The 15,476-nt window shown below is 40.0% G+C and overlaps 1 protein-coding gene across 3 annotated transcripts; it reads right to left on the bottom strand.

Moving 5' to 3' along the window:
- Nucleotides 1-697: 697 nt before the first annotated feature.
- Nucleotides 698-14,339, bottom strand: LOC105449537 (synaptic vesicle glycoprotein 2A-like). Of its 3 annotated transcripts, none has more exons than XM_011688795.1 (10): nucleotides 14,118-14,339; nucleotides 10,283-10,351; nucleotides 10,011-10,172; nucleotides 9,252-9,414; nucleotides 8,949-9,070; nucleotides 8,579-8,817; nucleotides 8,278-8,459; nucleotides 7,723-8,018; nucleotides 7,270-7,557; nucleotides 698-7,026 (listed from the first exon to the last, which is right to left on the bottom strand). In XM_011688795.1, the coding sequence occupies exons 1-10, from the start codon at nucleotides 14,152-14,154 to the stop codon at nucleotides 6,980-6,982; spliced, it is 1,605 nt and encodes a 534-aa protein (XP_011687097.1). In that variant the 5' UTR covers nucleotides 14,155-14,339; the 3' UTR covers nucleotides 698-6,979. The 3 variants fall into 3 exon arrangements, with proteins under 3 accessions (XP_011687097.1, XP_011687109.1, XP_011687102.1); XM_011688807.1 differs by lacking the exon at nucleotides 14,118-14,339 and adding an exon at nucleotides 11,428-11,449; XM_011688800.1 differs by lacking the exon at nucleotides 14,118-14,339 and adding an exon at nucleotides 10,459-10,663.
- Nucleotides 14,340-15,476: the final 1,137 nt, after the last annotated feature.

Below are 15,476 nucleotides of genomic sequence, written 5' to 3'. Positions count from 1 at the left end.
AAAATAATCATTGAGTTTGACATATATTTAAATTTTTTTAATTGTACAATCTTGTATAGAAAATTTTTATGCAGATTGCAAACTCTTTAGGATATCGTTATTTTAATGATGTTAAAAATATACAAAACGAAATTAAATCTTAAGTAACGTAATAATATTAACCGATCAATCTTTACGTTGTAAATTGGTTTTCATTAATTGAATTAAATTTATCGTTTATTAATTTTAATTTGAGTACTCGTGCCCGCTGCAGTGGCATAAGTTCTATGGCGAGTCCTACGTGAGGGGACCTGTTGTACTGAATCGAATAGTCGCGCGTTCGATCCAAGATCGAAAGCGATTGACGTGCCACGGGAGTGTCCTGGGTGTATCATCTCCGATCGTCGTTCGGTGCTGTACATACGTATAGTACATGTACATACACTGTGCCTTCCCAGCTTCCCTCCTTGGTGCAGCGCGTACTCTCTCGGGAAACAAAAGTGCGCCACGTGCCAAGCTCGTTTCGCACGAAAAAAAGTAAAAAAAAAAAAATAATTACGCCTCCTCGTTCGGAGCTTTGTACTACAGTAATACGATGTACTGTGATAAGAGTTCGACCGCGAGTCTTTTCTTTCTTCCTTTTTTTTACGATTGCGAAGCAAGCGAGACAATAGAGAGAGAAAGAGAAAGAGAGAGAGAATTAAAACGAGATACGTTCGCGTATAACGGTTAATTAACGGAGGAGTTTCGGCACATCGGAAATGAGGAACGAGTGATTATCGCTAGTATTCACCCATCTCTCGGCGTGCTTAGCCGCCGCTAATTATCGAAACGTTTCGACCGAGATGAAGGATGGCTGTCTCCGTGTGGTTGCTTTTTATTTTCTTCCGAACGTCGCTGCCTCGCCTCGTTTCCGACGCGCGGAAACTTCCCTCGAGAAGAGAATTGTACACGTGACGCATATATATGCGGACGTTTGTTTTTTTACATACTCTGTAGATATACGAATGTACTTGAAAGAGGGAAAAAGCGCGTACACGGTGTTCAGAACAATGTGTCTAAGTGCATACAATGTAAACGTGTACCAGTCATACGTATTCACTCACGCGCATACACGATACACATATACAAGCGTACATCAAAGAACACACATACACATATACATATACATATATACAATCGACTGATCGACCCGTAAGTTTTTTCGACCATTAGTTTACTTTCGTACTACCGCTTTTATCGGACGTAAAAGTGGCCGTTACTTTGTAATAAACGATCGAACGGATTGAGAGCTACAAGAAGCGATATATTGTGATGCGTATACGCCGCTTAAATGTTATATATTGATATGTATACAGAGACGTATACAAAAAGATGTTCATAGGTAGCTAACTGTAATGTGAGAGGGAGAGAAAGGAAGATTGAGAGAAAGAGAGAGAGAAAGAGAGCGAAAAAGAGCGACAGTCGCGGGTTGGATCATTGGCGAAAATAATTGTAACGAGGAATGAGAGAACGTCCGCCGGGGCGCAGATTGTTCACTTTGGACGACTCCGGCTTGCTTTTCGTAGTCCCTTTTCCCGCGCTGTTCCCCAACACGTTGTTGTGGTCGAGGTCCATCTATTCGTTCCCCCCTCCCCCTCTTGTGCCGCAATTAAGAACGTGCGCACCGCCTTGGAACGCGTTTGAAACCGGCGTTACGTGCCTCCGTCCGCGTGACGTACGAGCGCGGCACATTCGACGATTTACGAGACACGTCGCGTCCGTGTTCCTCGAGGGAATCCGATTACAAGTAATTTAAGTCTATCCCGACGCCACCGTCTTGAGCTCGAGGTACCAATATCTGTCAAAGACGTTCGCGTCATCTTTACATCCGTACTTCTAACAACGTTTGCAATAATTCAAAAAGACGACCAGTATAAACTCGATAAGAATAATTTAACAGTAAAAGAGAGAGAAAGAGAGATGATTAATTGACGAGAAACGTAATACGATGCGGGGATGTCGGTTTAGCCGATAAATGAATGCAATTCGTGTGGACTTTGTAGATCAGCCGCGGCGTATAACACGCATACGAAATACGTAATGATTCATATTTGTACCTCTTTGTGCTCGTTTTATCGCGCTCAAGCCATCCAAAGGAGAGAGCCGTCGCGGCCGTCGCGCGTTAGGAACAAAAAGGAACTTACGAGGGCGTATTCTAAAATTAATGGTAGGACAGTCCTACGACGTAAATACCGCTGCGGGGACGTCCGGGCGTCTTCTTCTCCCCCTGCGACATGCCTCGTCGCAACAAATGCGAGAGCGATTTCTCCTTCGTCTCGGGAATTTCTCGAGAGAGAAACGATCGCGAAAATGCGAAAAAATCGTGTAATATAAATCTACCCTCCAAAAAAAAAAAAAAAAAACGCGAAACTTTGAAGGAGAAAACGCAGATTTATGCTCACAGAAAGCCCAATAGCAAACTCGCAATAATAAATCTGTTTAATGAATTACCGGAAAAACAGGCGAAAAAATAAATACCGCGGTTTATCTCGTTGTATTCTTATTTTTTTTCTTCTGTCGAATCTTTTGTCTCTCGTGTGAATTACAAAATTTTGCCGAGTTTCGTTTCTGTTTGGATTAATTTTTACAATAGAACGCTATTGTTATAATTATGCTTTCTGTAATCGCTGTCAATCTCGCCGACATTCTTCTATACTGCTCTACCTTTCGTCTTTTTCGGAATGTCTGTAGTTACAAAAGTGTTACTTGTAGATTGTATCTGTACATAAATATAAAGTGCGGAGAAATCTTTCGGTTTCTCAGATGATTTTCGTGAATTTTTGTAGCGTCGTAAAATTGGAAAATCGAAAGCACGAGTACCACACTGATCTTAAGTGAAAAAGGAAGTTCAAATGTGAAGTAATGTAATATACATCTTCGACAAAGATTTTTTTTTTTTTTTTCCAAATAAGAAAGACTAAATACATCTGTTGTGTACATTCGTAAGCTGCGTGGAACGTTTTTGCATTTCGACTGAAACATAGATTCATCTAATGCATGAATATTGTCTTCTTTCACTCTACCTCTTTGTTTTACGTTCTTTTTCCTTTCACGTCCTTTCGCGCTTCGCCCTTATCCCCTTTTTACCAATAGTTTATCCCCTTTTTACCAATTCGCTTTTTCCGTCTCTTGTTCATTTCATCTTGATATTCTGCTCTTTCTCAATTTCCTGTGATCATCAAAAACAATTACATTTCGTCTAAAAATAATATTCGAATACCTACATTTTCTCATTTTCAAATTATATTTTTTTTGCTAATATTTTTGTAACGCTTTTCATTCGAGGTTTTTGTAATGTAAAAGTTAATCTGTATTAGATATACAGATTAATATAACTTCTGTTATGTCTCGTAATGAGAGAGATTGTTACGTCGGCAAATGACTGTTTATCTGAAGCGCGTCAAGCAAGACTGAGAGCTTTCTGATTAAGAATAATTTATTCTTACGCCTATCCGCCGTGAGAGATTTATCTCGTAGCGGGTACGATTGGATTATTGGCTTTCGCCAATAAAAGAGCCCGGCCACTTGTTCGACGAGTTACCGTTTCTCTCGGGCGACGCGACGTGCCATTATCCAGTAGTAGTTAATAACGAGAGAGAGTAATAACACTAATGTTAACGACCGAGCGACAGTTAGAGCCGTTTTCTACTACCGTCTACTAACTCACACAACTGCTATCGGCCGATCGACCACTCCGCACTCGTGTCTGTGGACTAGGGTTTAAATAATCTTTTTAAACCATAGACATGCAATACGATAGTTCCTCGTTAGCGAGATTAGATGCCTTCGAGTCGCGAGTGTCTCACTTAATTAATGATTTATCATCGCGACCCGAGTTCGATGAGAATTTTTCGCGCGCGGAGAGAAAAGAAAAAAACGAAAATACGTGACAATAAACGGAAAGAGATTGCCGGGGGGAGGGGGGTTATTTTTCGTGGGGAACATTCGGGGGAGGTGTGGAACACACACGCGAAACGCGGATGAGCCAAAGGTAAAATTGTGCAAACGAACGAATGAAGGCAGCTGATTTCCCTATTAAGGACCCTACGTCTGTGAAACATAGTGCCTTTACATAGCCGTTCACTGTTACATTTAATTAGCGTTTAGAACGAGAGAGACACAATTAGCGATTATCACGCGTAAATACTGTTTACGGATAAGTACTGCAAGCGCTTCGTCGGTACGGTATTACTTACTGCCCGTCTTCGAAAAACGAAAAAAAAAATGAAAGAAAGGCATGAAGGAGCCCTTTGCTCGCGTACGTATCTTTCCTCCTTCCAAACTCGCTGATCCTCTCTCTGCTCTTTTTTCTCATTCTAAATTAACGATATACACCGGATGGACTGAACTTTGATAAAAATAAATAAACAAGAGAGAAAAATTTTTACGTATTTAGATGAATTTCGACGATTTCTGTCCTACGTTCTAGGGGTATACACTTTACGCCCGCGTTAGGATGTAACGAATAAACAAATAGTGCCTTACCACGAGATACTGTGCTTTTCGAAAGTTCAAATAGTCGGGGAGTAGAGAGATACGCTTTATAACACGGACGACTTAGACTTTTTCCGATCGCGGAGATACGCGCCTCGAATCGTAATTTTGCGAAATTGATTTTAAAAATCCACTCTTCGCCGAAGAAAATTTATCAATGTCGATTGTCTCTTGGTCCTCAGAAGATCGATTAATTTCCGGAAATTGACATTTCATCGACGAACTTAGAAACTCAAAGAAAAAAGAAAGTGGCCTAAGAAGAAACGTTTTTCTTTAGTCGCTCGCGTTCGATTAAGAAAAAAATTTCCGAAAAATTATAGTTAATTCTATGATAACGATAAAAAAACGGACTTGAAAAGTCTGGATGAAAATAAAGAGAGCATAAAATCTTTAAATTACATATTTTCATTTTTCGTAACATAATTTTGGTAATCGTTCGCTGTAACGACAGTTTCGAAATTCGTCGATGTGAATATGACGATATTGGCGAACATTTTTGTTTAAATATGATTTCCGACTTGGAATCGAGTCACGACGAGCGGAGACTGTTATTTCGCTTTAATGTTCATCGAAAATCGTTCACGGATGAAAGAGCTTTCGACATTTCAGGCACCGCGATTCCTCATTTTCAAATCACGCGCAATAAGATATACGCAACAAAAGAGTATACATATATTATACATGTAATTGGTGCGGAGAGGAGTGCACAACGAAGAATCGAGATAAAGAAAAAACAAACATTGCTATATTGTACGCTGTATATATTGTACATAAGGTGTGCACGCACGCGCGCGCATACGCATATATATTATACATACTATGTATATATTATGTATTACGTCGTTGGCGACGACGATAGTAATAACGAATGGTAGTAACGAATAATAATAATAAAAAGAAAACAGGTACCGCGAGTAAGTGCGAAATAGCGTAACGAAATAACGATATTATTAGGTAACTCCCGAGAACTCACAATATATATTATTTTCAATATCATTGTATTCGATTCCGAAACGAGAGGTAACACGCTTACCGAGCGAACGTGATCGTGTGTATCGAAGATCAAGGAAGTTCTCTCCACTCATTTTTACGAAAAAGAAATAAAACAAATATACGAAATTGCAGATTTGTATCCCACGTGTTGTTAATTATCAATCACGTCCAACACACGTCCTGCTTTGTAATCCTGTTTAATAATTTAATCTCTCGTTATTATCATATATGTGCATAGTATTATCGTTGCGCTATAAATATTGACATCATTATGTTGTATATTACGCGGGTATAGATTGTTCTAATTTCGTCTCGGTGAAAGAATAACGTGTAACGTTTTCGCAAGAGAAATTTGATAATTTTTGCAATTTTGCAAAAAATACTCAATGAAAGAAGCTCTTTATTTTTTAAGAAGATGTTAGCCGGATGAAAAATCAATTTAATATCAACACAACACGACGATAATAGATTTTTAGGCTCCTAAATGATGCGTAGTATTATTTACTGTAATACACCGTCATGGAACGGACGTCGCGGCTTTAAATGCACGCTTTATGATAGGTACGCCATAAACATTGGGTGATTAAATCCTAAAACTCCTGCGGGGCTTACCAGGAAACGACACTTAATCCGTCTCGCTTAGGAGCTGACAGATAAGTATTTTCCATTCGCCGCACGATGATTAGCGCGTATTTGCCGTGCGTCAGTCTGTTCCCCTTCGGTCGACGCCAAGGTATAACCGCGATCATGATTGTCGCGCCCCTTTTTTATGTGTGTACGTGATACTGACGATCAAAATACCTCCTTTGTCATACATTTTTATTTCTAAACATACACATTATCGCGACGAAAAATCTCGCTCGTTACAACTGCCTCGTCGTGTGCGACGAAACACGCGACATATTACATGCCACACGCATATACAATACGAGTTATTAAATACTGGAATAATTATTTACAAGTGACTTGGTCGATAAGCGCTCGGTGCCGGAGATCGTAAGAAAACGAACGGAATGTCTCGCCGATCAGTGAAATCGTCATTGACGAACCGATGTTAAGTTAATGACTGATAAGAGATGGTTCGCCATTCAATTTTTAATTAAATAAGTATTGAGAAATTTGCTATTTCTCGGTGTAAGTTGATTGGAAATAAGTCGCGGAGCGTCGTGATTTCACTGTACGGTGTCGATGCGCAACGCGATTATAAGAGGCGCATAGACTTTTATGCGAGAACGAATGCAAGGAAACCGAGAACTTGTCGATCGATGCTTATAATTATTATTTACAGATGAGTAGACACTGTCTCACATATTCCAGGCTTTGTGCGAGTTGTTGCACATGTCAAAGGAATAACACTTCAGTTGGACACTTCAGATTGTTCCCTTCCTAAATTTGACACGCGTTCGACACTTCAGATTGTTCTCTTTCTAATTTTGACACGTTGTCACGTCTGTTCTTCGAGGATAGACATTCACTTCTTCTCTTTGCTTGGTATCAGGAAGCACAGCAACCCGCCAACTGAAAAAATCGATTATTCATTTTTTATCTAACCGATTAATTTTTTTATTTGAGTATGTACATCACCAAATTTCACTAACTCTATCCCCGTTAAATTCAAGTTTTAGAGACGATATTCAGTAAATTTCAGTAATAAAAAAATCAAGATGAAGTCTCAATCTTCTCTGTGCGATACCTGATCCGATCGATTTTATTGATGTCATTAAAATCTTTTTCCGAAACGGAAAAATTCATTGTACTCACATATGGAGATACCGGCCACCAGGAATATTGGGATCTCGCAGCTGAGATCCAACAGCATGCCGAACGCGAGATTGCTCGCCACCGCGCCGAACCTTCCCAGGCACACCATCATGCACACCGCGGCGGCGGACACGTGCGTAGGAAAGACGTCGACCACAATGCCGGCAATCACGAAATTCGCCGTGGCCGCCATCAGGGAGAACACGCACGAGGTTATAAGGATCTGCAGCGAGGATCTCACGAAGTACATACCGAGGCCAGCGGTACCGGCCACCAGCATCGTGGTCACTGCAGAGGGAAGAAACCGTCGGAAACTTTATTCTCTCGTTAGAGAGAGACAAACCCGAAGAAATTATGAGTTCTAGCAATTAGGGGCAATTCTAGCTTCAAGCGTATATTTTCTAATCACTGTATTATTAAAATTCTGCTCCGTTCAATGAAGGTAGTTCTTACCCGGCATTGTTCGACGGCCAACTCGATTTGCCAGATACCCAGAGGCGACATTGCCGAACAGACAAACGGCGTTGATTGTCAGAGAGTTAATGAACACTCGTTCGTCTATGTGCGGCTTGCACTCCGTAGTGACTCCGTTCGCCAACAGGAGAAACGGCTCCTCTGGAATAGTGTGATTTAACACCTGCGTGTCGTGTATCAGCTCGCAGACCGTCACGGATGAATTCGGATGCGATTGATGGTAGTTCTCGAAGCGATTGAACAATTCTGGTTGCCAGAGATTAAAGCCGTAGTACCTAAACGATAGATGAAAAAGATACTTAGGGAAAAATACGTTTTAATATTAAATTTTTTATTATAACATTAATTGTGATAAAAAATAATAATATAAAAAAATATAGAAAAGAATATAGGTTTGATATATACAGAAATAATTTTCGTTGATAAATTTTACAAAAAAATCACATAATTCTCTCTTCTTTAAATACTTTTTAAATAAAATATATCTTGAAGAGGAACAAATTTTTCGAAAATTCGAAAATTAAAGGCACTCACCCGAACATGTTCGTGAAATAAATTGTCCACAAGAGAACAGCGTACTTTAAGTTAGGTGGCGATGCAATTGTGCGTAATTGCCACCAAATATTTTTCAGCAATTCCGTTAACATATCCGACGAGGATAGTGGCGCCTTGTCCTTATCTACTTTGAACACGGCGTCGGAAAGAAGTTCTTTCACCTAATGTAGTAGAGAGAAGATACGTCGCGTTAATTAAGAAAAGAGATGACCTGAGCACTCCGCAGTTAAATCTGATAACGCTATTTGAGGAATAAAAATTATTTCTTTCCGGCACTCACCGGAAACTCGCTTTTATCACGTCCGGTGTTCACCGCGTAGATCGTTCGGAGGATCTCGAGAGCCTCGTCGGTCTTGCCTTGCGACACCAGAAATTTCGGGCTTTCCGGATAAGTCAAAGTTATGGCGGCAATGATGAAAGTTGGTAGGCTGACAGCGCCGAGGAACAATCTCCATGAATTGTACCGGATGCCATAGATATCGAAGGATATCGGTAACGGTATGATTATCCATGCTAAACCTGAATGAACGAATCAATAAATTAACATTGGTATGGTCTATATATTCTCCGTCATTGTGGCACATTTTCTAAGTAGAGCAATTCTGGATTTTCTTGTTTATCGATAATTAAAAAAAAAAAGGAATCATTACCAGGTAATATTAACCAAGCGAGGGTGAAGAAAAAACCCAGGAAGCAGATGCTCTTCGCTCTATACCTTTCCGCGTGGAACTCGCCGAGGTACATGTACACCAAGGAACCGGGTCCACCCATCCTAAAAGTAGTCCAAAAAAAATCGTACAAATTAAAGTACGATTAGAACGACACGTCTCAGCCAGAAATGGTTGGTCGATCGACGTTAAATCAAAATGTCGATCGACGTCGATTTAACATCAGTCGACCAAACATTTCTGGCTGAGATCTCACACATTCGCCGTTTTATTACTTGTACTTACAAGAATCCGCTTATGACTCTGAATACTAGCAGCAGCTTGAAGCTCTGCGAGAAACTCGCGATCAGCGTAACGATACTGTCAGAGAAGAGGTTTAGCAATAGAATATTTCTTCTTCCGTACGCACCCGCGAAGACTCCCCAGAAAAGAGCGCTGATCACGGAACCTGATGATCAAACATGCATGATTTCATTAAAATATTCTAATACTTACATATTTTTTAAAGCGAAATTTACATAAATTATTTCTAATATTATTTACTATTCGAAAATTGTGTCTTCTCATGCAAGGCCACGTCCAGCGAATTCTCTCACAAAATAGTAAATCACGCGTGTTCCATAAATGAGATATATCTCATGGTGTAGAATAAACAATAGGCAAAAATTAAACGTGATCATCTCGTTAACAGGATCGTCACTTGATTTGACCGTAAATTATGTTTTCAAGTTTAATTGGTCAAGTTTAATTGCGACTACGCGACGATAAGGAGCGAGCGTTTTACTCGCGTCGTCTGGAAGACGGCGGATTAACTTTAATTTGCGTGCCGCGACGCGAGAGTGGGCCGCCGCAGAAAAACCGCGGTAGTTCATGCTTAATTTGTCGTTAAGATAAAGGAGACTTCAACGCCGATCAAAGGCACGTTCTGGGAAGAGGAATTTAAAAATGTGTAATTACGTCGAAACGTTTGAGGATACAAGCGCGGTGAGTTTAAGAAGCTCCGCGATTTATATGTCATGACAAATATGTCTCGAAAAAGTTTACCTATGAGGAAGGCGACGTTCAACAGCCCCTTCTCCTCGGATCTCATGTTCAGATCGCATTCGGCTGACGGCAGGATGTACGCGTTCGCCCCGTACTGACAGCCGACGCAGATGAACATCACGCCGCAAACCAGCAGGAAAGTGTATTGATATCTTCCATTTCCTGCGAACGATCGTGGCAAATTTCAATGTAGAAATCGCGAAAATTAGGTTTTTTAATATCATTTATTTATATATTTATCATTTAATAGAACACTGTCGCAACGAACTTACCGCATATCTCCATAGCCTTCTCGAAGTCCGCGGTACCTTCCTTGGTCCCATGGTCCTTGGACTCCTTCTCTAAAAAGCAAAAGTTCCTCGTCGAGAAAACGTCCTCCGACAACAATACTTATAACGATATTTATAACAATGCGATAAATGTGTAAAGTTGGATCCTTTTTGCATACCCAGCCTGCAGAAATGATATATTTAATTGAATCAACGTCGACCCGATGAATGATCGAATACTGTCTGACATTTTTAACATTTTTATCTTCATTATAATTATTTTTATGTTAATTTATTAATTGCAAATATTTAAATTAAATTTGTGAAGGAAGACTCCTATTATCTTTCGGTCAATTCTACATCAAATACAGTATATGTTATGCTTTAATCCCGACTTCGCATTAATTTTAGAATTGGCTAAGAACAATAGAAATCTTATAGAAATATTCACAATTGCTGAATTAACACAGAAACAGTTTATGATGAGGTCAAAGATAACAAAAATGTCAATCAGTGTTCGTCGATCATTTACCGGCTCATCGACGTTGATTCGACTAATTATTTCAGGCGAGTAAGACCTGAGATATCTGCGGCTCGTACACGTAATTCGAGCTATCTCGCGTTATCGACATACGCGGCGAGTACTCACGTGAGAATTCGCACAAGATCCGAGCAGAAAATAGATGTTTTATAAACAAGCATGCATCCGTTCGGAGGGTACACCATTTACGTTCCGTTTTTTTTGATAAAGCGGCAAAATTTCGCGATATGTCACGCACATAAACTTAAATTGATTACGCACGCCAAAATTTTTCCTACGTCCGTCTTCACGCGTTAAATTGTGAAATTAAAACGATGCGCGTTTCGTAACGTGGACGTGATCCATTTGGCCGTAATTTCCATGATGAAGGTGCATGCGTATTTCCAGCATGCGATCTCGCGAGGGAACGTCGTGAGAGGTAGCGTATTAGCGTATCGACTTTTTTTTTTTCCACGCTGAGTCGGAGTTAAGCAAATAGACGGACGTCAATAGTCACCGGATTACACAAGTGCGTGTAACTTATCAGTGCCTTCATTAATTGAGCGCAATATCAATCGATAAGGGATTCATTGCACGCGTCATCGTTTGAAAGTAAAATAAATCTTACCTATTATTACGCTCTATGTGACGCAAATTCAACACACGTCAAACACTACGATCTTAAAATTACAATACTATTTGCCGTGATGTAATCTTAAGGGCAGCTAAACGACAGCTGATCGCTTCTTCCATACAAACAAAAAATATTTCCGATTTGTTCACTATAATTATACGATGATCCGTAATCTTCGCAAAGTTGTGCATCACCGTGATTAACTGCAGCATGTATCACGGTAACGGCGGTTTCCTCTCGTTATTCAGTTATTTTCCTATCAAACTATTCTAAACAATGTTACCTAGGCGCGTGTGTGCGGAGATATTAACTTGAAATAGAGGGAGAAGATAATAAGATTTACGCGGACTAACACAGAATTACGGCGGCTTGCTTCTGACTTTACTAATTGACGCAGCGATACCGCTAATCGATGTTAAATATGCGGAATGAACTAATTAAGTCTTCCTGAATCGAAGCTTTGCTTCAAGCGGGGTACATCGCGAACTAGGCGTGCTGCGTAATGTCGAAAACGCGACAAACTAATCTCGGAAATCATATACAAATCGCGTCAAGGATTACACCTACAAAATCGCGGACGGGATGAAAGGACGACGACACGTGTAATGTTAAAAGTGCAGCAAATGAATTTATTTTACTTCTCATGAATTGTATTATATTGTTGCATTATGTTACATCAAGAGCATTTTAAACTCCGCAACGCACGAGAGAGATGCTCTATGTCATTGCTCAAACATTTCCAAGTTTGTTCGCGAGAGAATTTCCACAAGAATTTCCGCGCTTTGTTGTCATCATAAAATTTTGTTTGACGATTTGCGTAGATCAACGTTAGATTCGTTGCGAATTTTGCGACGTAACGGGATTCCCCTTAAATGTCGTCGTTCTCGATTCTATTTGCATAAAGATTTCGGTGTAAAGTCGCGAAAATGTGTGCGACGATTTCGTCAAGTTATTGTTATTGTGGCACTCGCCTCTATTTCATCATCCGTATTTGTTAAAACGAAACCACGCGCAACATCGTGTTTGCTTTATGCGCGGAGGAACGTTATTTTCCGATTGTTTGATGCAAACGCGTAAATCGGTATACATTGCGCCGCACATTGACGTAAGAGCTTTTGTGGACCGCGCTTCTTTTCTCGCTCGGTTCTCGGCAATTCGAGAATAATTATCTCGCGTATAATATGTGGAATGTGTGGTACGCGCGAATACTTTTGCCGTTGTTTCTCCGTTCGCTGCCGTTATATTCGCAAGATGTAACGGCAATTTGTCACGGCAAATTAAGCTATCTTCAGAGTCAAATTATTTCAGCGCTTTGCTCTCGAAAATTTCCATACGCGGAATATGCAGCGTAAATTAGTGCCAATTCCATTTATCGCGCCAAGAAAAGAAAAATGCAAATAAAAATGACGTGAAACTAAATGGGCCCGACGAAGAGAAGCTAGACATTAATCGATCGATTACACTGTAATCGGTAAATTAAAGCGGTAAATTAAAGCAGTATGTAATTTATAGATGAGTAATTCTGCTTTGTCATTTCGGCGGAATCGACAGCGTAGCGCAGTTATGTTATAGCTTGCAATATTTTATTTTGAATAATTTTTATGACTCAAATGCAGGTATATTTTTTAAACAATATTTTGAAACGAGCTCTTGAAAATGAAAACGTTGTGATAATTGTGTAATTGTATAAGTAGGAAGGATCGAAGAACTTCAGAAATAACATTTTTTTAATCGCAGAGAAAACAATCGATGAAGCAAAAAGCTTAATTTCCACGCTATTAAAAATTCATATCAGGTTGTGAAAAAAGCAGCGTTATACCTAAATTACTTCATCAATCATTCACGCAGTACGTTCATTACAATATTAGGTATGATAATATTAGGTCGATAATATTAGATCGACGTTAGTGTTAGATCGACGATAATGAGAAAAGCTGAAGAAAGATCTTTTCTTTTTTTTTTTTTTACTGAAAAATATATTTAGTTTTCCTTGACATTTCTTGTCCTGCTCGCGTGGAGAAACAAGTCGAAAACTCTTGGCGCCAAGCAGAATAAGCGACAAAACAGGAAAACAAACGGTGTCATTGGAGCAATTTTAAAGAACCATGCAGATATTTAAATCAGTTGGCGATGCCCAAATACATCTCATGAGTTTGTGCCAAACGAGAAAATAAATGAAAGATAGATTTCAACCCCTCTGTCCCATTCCCGCCGATTGAAGCGCGCCGCGCCGAAGTCACATTAAATTGTTAAAACATTCGAAGTATCTCAATTCGATTAATCCGAGATCTCTTTTTAGCGTTAACAGAAACATTCCACGAAAGTTTTAATTTTTGTTTTCAAGATCAATTCAAAGTGTACAATGTTCATTTATAGCGAATTCGATTGGACGCATTAAGTGCACAGTAATACCGTTATACAGTGTTCTAAACTCAATGTAAAAGTGAAATATTTTAAATAATAAAATAACCAATATATATATGTATATATATATATATATATATATATATCGCACATCTTTACGTCGATTTGTGTACAACAGTTTTAATGTGTACTATATGTGCACATTGGTGCATCCAACCGAATTCGCTATTAGATTAATTGCAACGCTTTCAATTGCGTTACTTTTTTTGGAACATTGAACGAATGCCATTGTGAAAATATGACTGAATTACGAGACTGACCTATTGAGAGGGAGATGGTGGAGATGCGGCTGACCATGATGCGGCGCCCTGAAAAATTTCCAAGACCAGAGAGTGATCAGGAGGTAGAGCTGCGGTGGCAGAGGCACCGGTGGTCTAGTCGGTCGCGAAGAAGCCTAATCTGCGACTGTCGATCGTGGGTGGTACAGAAACGCCGGTTGCCTCTCCCTTGAGACTGTCGCTCGTCGATGACGATGGATCGACACATTGATCGGTGCCGTCGTCGCGGCGCTTTAAATATTACGTTACGCGCGAGCGGGAGAGCACGCGATCGGCGCGGGTAGGCGCGATCCGAAAATCCTTCCCCACTTTACCGCGCGCGGCCGATCGCGCGATTGGGGGTCGCGAACTCGTTGTTCCACGCGAATGCACCTGCGTCGCAGTAATAATTATCTATTATCGTAAACGCGTGTAATATGGAATGTCTGATGCAACATATATGTTATATCGCGTTAAATTTGTATAAAGATCCAATTTGACATTATGTACTTTATTTATTTATCACCATATTTGCTGTTATCACCTTTTTTATATAATAACTGGCGCGACGGCACATGTAATTTTTTTTACGCAGACCCAAAATTATTATGCTGTGGGCATTCGCATTAATCCTCGAAAGCTTTATCATTTTTTTATGTAAGAACGTATGCGTGTAACATATATTTGATTTATAGGAGCAGTTATAAATCAAAGTGAAATTTATGTAGAACATAACAAAGACTTTTTTGAGACGTATATCAAGATTTAAGCTTAAAAATAAGAATTATTTCACATTAAATTAGAGTATTCTATATTTGGAACGAAAAAAGGTGGTTTGCCTAAATCAAAATGAAATAGATAAGAAAGTGGGACATGTGATTTCATGTAAATACTCGAGTTCGGCATACTAACGTTCCCTTGAATTTCGCCGCTTTTTTCACGCATCATTAGCCCGATGATCTAAATGTGACTCCTAAAAAAAAGATACATATTCGCCCGTCGCACGTGTGGATCTCCGTGTGTGCGTTAGCGCGGCGTAAATCGCACGTAGTAACGAAGAGCCCGAAATTAAGAGATGGTGCGCGGCGATGCGGTAAAAATGACTCGACAGAACGGATAATAGATTTGTTTAATTAACTCGTTATCCCAGTTTACTGTCGCGTCAGAAAGCTGTTGAGGAACCTGTCAGCCGGAAAAGTCAATCCGCGCGTGATCGGTCCGACAATATTTGCTTTAATTGAAGACGAATCAAATTGTCGCTCCGCGCGGCCACCAACGGCGGCGAACATTTTATAAATAACCGCGCTCGCGATCGCGATCTCGCTTAGGGCGCGGTACGCGCGCCGCTGGTGTTTTCCTCTC

The sequence above is a fragment of the Wasmannia auropunctata genome, unplaced genomic scaffold (genome assembly GCF_000956235.1).
Source record: "Wasmannia auropunctata unplaced genomic scaffold, wasmannia.A_1.0 LD336111.1, whole genome shotgun sequence".
NCBI lineage: Eukaryota > Metazoa > Arthropoda > Insecta > Hymenoptera > Formicidae > Wasmannia > Wasmannia auropunctata.
This window is presented reverse-complemented; position numbering and strand designations above follow the sequence as displayed.